This window comes from Borostomias antarcticus (assembly GCF_949987555.1).
Source record: "Borostomias antarcticus genome assembly, chromosome: 17".
NCBI classification, from domain to species: domain Eukaryota; kingdom Metazoa; phylum Chordata; class Actinopteri; order Stomiiformes; family Stomiidae; genus Borostomias; species Borostomias antarcticus.
In genome coordinates, this window is record NC_140250.1 from 15,665,772 (window position 1) to 15,674,928 (window position 9,157).

Genomic DNA, 9,157 nt, shown 5'->3' on the forward strand with positions numbered 1-9,157 from the left:
AGGGACATCCAGGCTTTCCTCATGTCAGACATGATGGCTCCAGTTACATTTGAAAGCAGAGGGTGTCCGGAAGCACACACACACACACACACACACACACACATACTAGTACTGTGTATGTGACAGCATCAGGAAGATGAGCTTTTGTATGAACAGAAAACATGTCCATGTCCAGTAGTGATTCATAATGTAAAGGTCAAATCAAGACCATGGAGATGAATGTAGTCAGTTCAGTATTAGTACCTGGGTTCTAGGTACTCAGAAAATGGCAGCATCCTGTCCATGTGGCAAACGTACTTTCCTTAGGAAAAGTGTTTGTCTTGTAACTAGTCGTCATGGGGAATACCTGAAAATATATAGACATAGAAATCAAAGGGATCTCAGTTCTTCAGATGTTCCTCACTACAACAGCGTCGTCATGTTGAATGATTCACTGAGGACAGAAGAACCCATCTTAGATCAGAGAACCCAGCTTAGATCAGAGAATCCAGTTTAGATCAGAGAACCCATCTTAGATCAGAGAACCCATCTTAGATTAGAGAACCCATCTTAGATTAGAGAACCCATCTTAGATTAGAGAACCCAGTTTAGATCAGAGAACCCATTTTAGATCAGAGAACCCATCTTAGATCAGAGAACCCATCTTAGATTAGAGAACCCATCTTAAATCAGAGAACCCATCTTAGATCAGACAACCCATTTTAGATTAGAGAACCCAGTTCAGATCAGAGAACCCATCTTAGATCAGAGAACCCATCTTAGATCAGAGAACCAATCTTAGATCAGAGAACCCAGTTTAGATCAGAAGAACCCAGCTTAGATCAGAAGAACCCATTTTAGATCAGCCCAGATCTCAGGGGAAAAGGACGAGCTCCTGTCACCGCTGACTGAGGCTACAGCATTAGCTCAAATTATACCCCCCCTCCAAAAAATATAGACTCCACTGCTCAGCACATCTAAAATAAGCTCTAGATCATTGAATCCTAAAACGGCATGTCCCCCACCCCTGCACACACACACACACACACACACACACACACACACACACACACACACACACACACACAACATGGCTGAATTTCATAGCCCTTTCCCGGAAGTCTGTGAGCTTATTTACAAGCCTCTCTGCTCCCCCCTAGACTTCCCTTTTCTGGGGTGTCAATCTGACAGAACACTGGACACTGAACACTGAACACAGAATACAGAACACTGAACACTGAACACAGAATACAGAACACTGAACACTGACAGGAAACAGAGACAGGGAGAGAGAGAGAGAGAGATACAGAGATTGGAGAAAATGAGAGAGGGGGAGATACGGTTTCTTACAGATATTCAATTCAAATCACTTCACTTATACTCTTATCCCTCAAGGATGGAGATATTCAGGCAAGACATTCCCAGTACTGCACTGTCCTGTATGTACTGTACTGTACAAGATACAAGAGGCTCGTAACATACATCTTGTGTGGTCAAAAAACACTAATTAAATGGCTGAATAACCTTCCTTACAGAATGAGCTTTTATGTTCTGCAGCCCAGCTTCCCAGAGTTAATTTCTGTTTGTTTGTGAGGCAGACTGGGAAGGAGAGAGAAGGTCTTGGTGTGTCAGTTGGACAGGCTCAACCAGGGTTGTTTTAGCCGGGCTTCTCCAGACCCAATTCACTAAAATGTGAACGGTCTGGAAACTCACAGTTGCTTTCCGATTCCCAAGGGGCGTTACCAACGGGCGTAGATCAAAATGCCTCTGGACGCAATTGGATAGACCTACAGTCAATCAGTGAACATGCCTCTACAGCGCTCCTCTGTTCCGTCATCTTATTAAACCCGCCCCATATCAGATAAACGGTTGTGATTGGCACAAACCAATCTGGGTTCGAGTGGATTCAGTTAGAACGGTTGGATGTCCAGACTGATCTGAGGAGTGAAATGGAATGTGAGCTGGCGAGATCAGGCTGGCGACGGCAGGCTAGGGCTGTTTGTATGGCCGACCGGATCTTTGACAGCTCACAAGATCACAAGAGCTCGTTGACAAACGCTCACTCGGGGATCTCTTGAGTGCATCTCACTGAGACGGGTCTATTTCCTTGGCTGACCTTGCGTTGGTTAGGAGCTACAGGTCAATATTCAATGTTTTCTTTTCCTTCTTTCCCTGTCTTCTCCCCTCTTACCCCCTGCCCCCCCCTCTTCTCTCGTCTCTTGTCTCTAGGTCTCTAGGTCTCCTGGTCACCTGGTCTGCTGGTCACCTGGTCTGCTGGTCTGCTGGTCACCTGGTCTGCTGGTCTCATTGCTCTTTGGACGAGCTGAAAGGGGCGGAGTCACGCGCGTCATTGCGTCGCCAGACGTCTCCAGCCCTCTTTGATCCTGGATATCCACTGTCCTCAAAACATGTTTCTTTTTTTTAACGGCCAGGGATGGAAGGGTTAAATGTTTTAGGAGTGACTGGCTGCAGTTTCAGCTTTCAAGGACAGCATAGAGGAAGTACACGCATTCTCAGAAGGGTCGGTCACCTCCAACAATCGGTCACCTCGCAACACGCGTTGACCTCAAACAAGCCCCAGCATTTGCTGTAACTATAAGGTCCTTGTGGCAAGATGTTTAGAAAATCTGAATGCTAGCCCAACCGACGACAACGCAGAGTAAGACCTTTGGTCACGTAAGCCCCTGTTTAAGGGCTCCTGTAGCCCCGCCCACCACTTCCTCTCTGCTCCCCGCTTTGGCCCCTCCTCCGGCGACACAATGCGCCCCTCCCTCGCCACAGCGGTCCTCCCCAGGACGCGGCAACACAACACGCCGGCCCTGGCGGTGGGGCGGGACCACCTGTCGGCGCCGCGTCGACGCAGCCCCCACCTCAGACATACCCTCAGCCCCGACAACCTGCGCAGCCTGGCAGAGAGGGGCGGGGCCTCCGGGGACGCCGCCTCCATGGTCAGCAGCCCCGTGGGGCTGCCGCGGGCCAACAGCGACACCGACCTGGTGACCTCCGAGAGCAGGTCATCGCTGACCGCGTCCACCCTGGAGTTCACGCTGAACCGCGGACAGAACCTGGTCATCTCCTGGGACATCAAGGAGGAGGTGGACGCCACCGACTGGATCGGCCTGTACCACATTGGTGAGACGCTCAGCACTCAGCACTGTACACCTCACACAACTAAACACACTGTACACCTCACACAACTAAACACACTGTACACCTCACACAACTAAACACACTGTACACCTCATACAACTAACACAACTAAACACACTGTACACCTCACACAACTAAACACACATCTTAATTGTCACACAGTGAGACACACGGCAACGCCAAAACACACACTCGACTGACAGGAGCGTCCACCAATGAAATTCTTCTCTTGCTCTAAACCCATCCCATCGTCCTTCCCCCAAGGGCAGCTGGGAGCAGACAGTAGACAGGGTGCATGCTGGGACGCGCCCGGGGACCAACCAAGCGCTCCTGTCCGTCTTTGTCAGGGACGGACAGCGTTAGAGATCTGTTCTTCTGGATGTTTTTCATATTGGGTTCTTTGGGAGGAAACCCTTGTGAACACAGGGAGAACATGCAAACTCTCCACAGAAAGGCCCGGAGGCCTTCTTGTTGTGAGACGACAGTACATGAGCGATTTTGGGGTTCGGCACAGTTGAGCCGGGATCGAACCGGCAACCTCGTGATCCCCAGCCGGCTGCTCTACCTCCCGAGCTACGTGCTACAGTGCTTGTATTACTATAGAATTACTTTGGGATGTTTACTGAAATCATTGCTCAGGCAGTCAACAAAATTGTTCAGGTTTTAATCAAGGCTACTCATATATGCTAATAACTACCTCAGTGGCAGAGGAAAATGTTTCTACACAGCACCAACTTTTAGTAATATTTAGTGCTTTTCATAGAGCACTTCTCTATTCCTATTTTAATGCAAACCTGTCTTGACCCTAGTTGTCCTTTAAGGACTGGCTGATCTTAGCTTGCTGTTTTCAGAATCTCACTGCAGGCTAGTATTCAGTCCAGGAGCCGCCAGTCCAAAGTCAATATTGCAACTGGAGCTGGAGCTCTCACAGGGAGGGTACTATAACACACACTCCATCACAGGGTACTATAACACACACACCATCACATCTACCGGGTACTATAACACACACACCATCACATCTACCGGGTACTATAACACACACACCGTCACATCTACCGGGTACTATAACACACACACCATCACATCTACCGGGTACTATAACACACACACCATCACATCTACCATGTACTATAACACACACCATCACATCTACCGGGTACTATAACACACACACCATCACAGGGTACTATAACACACACACCATCACATCTACCAGGTACTATAACACACACACCATCACAGGGTACTATAACACACACACCATCACATCTACCGGGTACTATAACACACACACTATCACATCTACCATGTACTATAACACACACACCATCACATCTACCGGGTACTATAACACACACACCATCACATCTACCATGTACTATAACACACACACCATCACATCTACCGGGTACTATAACACACACACCATCACATCTACCATGTACTATAACACACACACCATCACATATACCGGGTACTATAACACACACACCATCACATCTACCATGTATACCTTACAGACTATCCTGGGGGTTCTCCAATAATACATACTAACCCTGCATAGACTCAGGAATATGACAGGGTACAGTAGATACAGTATGAGGGTAGATATATTCATCGATCCACTCACGGGCACTGTAAATGCTATTGAGCTTTTGTTGTCTCATTGAAAAACAAAACTACTATTGGCTGCGTATCACTTCTTCGCTGTAATGAATCTGTGACATATTTATTTTTTGCGCGCTCACATTCTCAAGACTCAGAGAAGAATTTCAGCACATTTTAGCATTTATCTTCAAGATGAGCCAATAGAATCCCCTTCAGTACTCACCAACTCAGCTCCCAATATCTCAATTAGCTGGGGTGTGATCTCTACCCCCATCTTAGTATCTATCCAACGACCTTTTGACCTCTCCACACCTCCTCTCTCCTCTAAGTAGGGACTGTCCCAGCCGACTCTGTCAGCTCCTGGGTGCAGAGACGCGAGGTCACCTGCTGGCCAGCTGCCTCTTCTATTGATCTGCAGGGCATCACACCTTCATTACTCACACCCCAGGTTCTTCTCCCCCCCCCAGGGACTGGGGGCTAGCTAACCGCTTTCCACAACTAAGCAGACATTCAATGATATGCCCCCCCCCCCCCCCCCCCCCCTTCCTCGAGAGTGGTCAGTTCAGCAGTCTCCTCCATTACTGCAGCTGGTCAGAGAAAGTGCAACTCACAGTGGAATTCGCTGAGTTTTTTTGTCCTTCACTCAGAGGTTGTAGAGATTGATGTTTTAGGATGTTTTACTGATTAAAGGCAAACTGGAGGCCTGTGTCGTATTAGGTTTATGAGGGGAAGTAGCTTCTGCATAGACAAGAACCCACGATAAGGCTGGATTGTGAAAACAGTACGTGCTCTAGGAGATGGTTGGTTGGCTCGCTCAAATCCAGGAAGTACACAGACGTAGATATGCACACATTCTCTCTCTATCTCTCTCTCTCTCTCCCTCTCTCTCTCTTTCTCTCTCTCTCTCTTTCTCTCTCTCTCTCTCCCTCTCTCTCTCTCTCTCCCTCTCTCTCTCCCTCTCTCTCTCTCTCCCTCTCTCTCTCTCTCTCTCTCTCTCCCTCTCTCTCTCTCTCTCTCATACATGATGTTCTTCTAATGCAACTCTCCGTCTACCTGGGCCAGATGAGACGTCTCCGTCCAACGTGTGGGACTGTAAGAACCGCGGGGTCAACGGGACGCAGAGGGGTCAGATCGTCTGGCGCCTGGAGGCCGGACCCTACTTCATGGAGCGTGAGTGACCCGTCCGAGAGGAAACAGGAAAGAGAGCGCTAGGTGGCGTTTACACAGCAGAGCCACGTCAGGACGTAGCTGCCCATCTTTCACCGCACGCTCCAAACTCACCTCTTCAAGAAGTACTACCACCATCCTCCCTCTTAAGCACCTGTTGTATTTTAGATTGCTATTCTTCACTTTGCCTTCAGCACTAGATTATGCACTTAGTCACTTGTTTTAGAAAGAAGATGCACTTGTGAGTTCTGGCAAGTAGTAGTACATTGGCTTTTCCTACGTTAAATGCAATTGTTGTTAGTCGCTTTGGATAAAAGCGTCTGCTAAATGACTGTAATGTAATGTCGTGTTGTGACTCTTAGTGAAAGGCATTGGGGTTGGTCAGTGAAAGGCATTGGGGTTGGTCAGTGAAAGGCGTTGGGGTTGGTCAGTGAAAGGCATTGGGGTTGGTCAGTGAAAGGCATTGGGGTTGGTCAGTGAAAGGCTTGGGGTTGGTCAGTGAAAGGCGTTGGGGTTGGTCAGTGAAAGGGGTTTGAAAGGAAAAGAGTCGACAGCGCTTACCATAAGCGTTTAATTGTACAGTACAGTACATGGTACCCATGTCATCAACATACTGTAATACAGCAAAACCACCTTGACCCTGGAACTTAGCAGTCACATGTTATGAACGCCTGCCTTCTCTGTTATGGTTTTACAATTATTCTACACAAAAACTGAACACAGAACAAGCGTTTGTAAGCAGAATGTTGAGCTACTGTATATTTAACATTACAAATAGAGTAAGAAACAGGAGAGGGATAGGATATAATTTGCAGTAGATAAGCTATTAAATTGTATGATATAGTACAGTAAAGCTACCGCTAAGCAGTAGATGTTGTAATAGAAGGATGGTGGTAGAGGAGCCATGCCCTCATCCTGGGTCTCTGTTTCCCTCATAGCTGAGACCAAGATCTGTTTCAAGTATTACCATGGCGACAGTGGAGCACTGAGAGCCACTACCCCCTGCATCATTGTGAAGAACCCGCGAGTCCTGGTATGTGTGTGTGTGTGTGTGTGTGTGTGTGTGTGTGTGTGTGTGTGTGTGTGTGTGTGTGCGCGCGCGTGCGTGCGTGTGTGTGCGTGTATTTGTATTTTATGTGTAGGCGACACGCACAAACACACCGAAGTAGTCGTCAACCTCTGATTCTCTAAATGGCGGCCCCAAAGCAGCCTGTGTGCTCGTATCAGAAAGCCCGGTCCGACCCGGTCCACGGACCCAGAGAGCTGCTCAGAACCACGGACCCAGAGAGCTGCCCAGAACCACGGACCCAGAGAGCTGCCCAGAACCACGGACCCAGACAGCTGCTCAGCGGGGGCCAGGGGTGCATTCAAATTCAGCGAACGTTTGCGAACGTTAGCGAACTATTTTCCGTTAGCTTTGTGTTTGCCGCAAACGTTTGCTAACAGAAGCTAACAGTCTGGAGAGGTAGTTCACCAGTAACGGAACGAGGATCACAATGGACCCAGGCTTACTGGAGATGTGCTCTCAAATGGGGATTGTTGCGTTTATGCGAACTATTTGGAACGTTCATTAAAAGCCGTTCAAATGTGACCGTTTGGAGAAAACATGTTTGCGACGAATGTTCGCCTCTGTTAGCTGAATTTGAACGCAGCCCAGGACCAGGTTCTCCTCCCTCCTCGTCTCCAGCCCAGGACCAGGTTCTCCTCCCTCCTCGTCTCCAGCCCAGGACCAGGTTCTCCTCCCTCCTCGTCTCCAGCCCAGGACCAGGTTCTCCTCCCTCCTCGTCTCCAGCCCAGGTCTGATCTTCCTCACTCTCCAGTTTCCGGATCCAGTATGGTCGTACTCCAGCTGCCTGGCTACACCGGATCCTCTTCCTCCCTCTGGAGAGGCCGGCACGCTGCCAGGCGCTCCTCCACGCGCTCCTCCACGCGCTCCTCCACACGCTCCTCCACACGCTCCTCCATGCGCTCCTAAACGCCTCCACACGCTCCTCCACGCGCTCCTCCACGCCTCCACACACTCCTCCACGTCTCCACACAGTCCTCCACACACTCCTCCACGCCGCCACGCGCTCCTCCACACGGTCCTCCACGCGCTCCTCCACGCGCTCCTCCACGCCTCCACACGCTCCTCCACACGCTCCTCCACACGCTCCTCCACTCCTCTACGCACTCCTCCACGCCTCCACACGCTCCTCCACGCGCTCCTCCACATGCTCCTCCACTCCTCCACGCACTCCTCCACGCCTCCACACGCTCCTCCACGCGCTCCTCCACACGCTCCTCCACACGCTCCTCCACGCGCTCCTCCACACGCTCCTCCACTCCTCCACGCACTCCTCCACACCTCCACACGCTCCTCCACACGCTCCTCCACACGCTCCTCCACGCGCTCCTCCACGCCTCCACACGCTCCTCCACACGCTCCTCCACACGCTCCTCCACGCCTCCACGCACTCCTCCACGCCTCCACGCGCTCCTCCACGCGCTCCTCCACGCCTCCACACGCTCCTCCACACGCTCCTCCACATGTTCCTCCACGCGCTGCTCCACACGCTCCTCCACGCCTCCACACGTTCCTCCACACGTTCCTCCACGCGCTGCTCCACACGCTCCTCCACGCCTCCACGCACTCCTCCACACACTCCTCCACGCGCTCCTCCACACGCTCCTCCACGCGCTGCTCCACACGCTCCTCCACGCCTCCACGCACTCCTCCACACACTCCTCCACGCGCTCCTCCACACGCTCCTCCACGCGCTCTTCCACGCCTCCACACTCGCCTCCACACGCTCCTCCACACGCTCCTCCACACGCTGCTCCACGCCTCCACACGCTCCTCCACGCCTCCACACGCTCCTCCACGCCTTCACACTCACCTCCACACGCTCCTCCAGGCGCTGCTCCACACACTCCTCCACACACTCCTCCACGTCCTCCTCCACGCCTCCACACACTCCTCCATGCGCTCCTCCACGCCTCCACACACTCCTCCACACGCTCCTCCACGCGCTCCTCCACGCCTCCACTTGCTCCTCCATGTACAAAACGTACAAAATTATACATAAACCCACGAAAGGAATATTTATAATAACCAGACTGGAATCTGAAATCTGGAATACCCTGCCCGAATACCTAAGGATGGCTGAAAGTATGGGAACTTTTAAGCGAGATCTTAAGACATACCTTTTTAATCTTGCTTTCATCATGTAGTTTTACTTATTTTTTCATATATTTTTTACATACTCAC

The 9,157-nt window shown here is 50.7% G+C and overlaps 1 protein-coding gene across 1 annotated transcript in view; it reads left to right on the forward strand.

Moving 5' to 3' along the window:
• Positions 1 to 2,738: 2,738 nt before the first annotated feature.
• The window catches only part of hecw2a (HECT, C2 and WW domain containing E3 ubiquitin protein ligase 2a), a gene marked incomplete at its 5' end in the record, with an annotated part of 21,678 nt that continues 15,259 nt past the window's right edge, over positions 2,739 to 9,157 (forward strand). The window contains 3 exons of the mRNA XM_084452020.1: positions 2,739 to 3,111; positions 5,803 to 5,910; positions 6,846 to 6,940. Of these exons, the coding sequence (XP_084308146.1) occupies positions 2,739 to 3,111; positions 5,803 to 5,910; positions 6,846 to 6,940 (576 nt within the window). The remainder of the gene's footprint in view (positions 3,112 to 5,802; positions 5,911 to 6,845; positions 6,941 to 9,157) is intronic.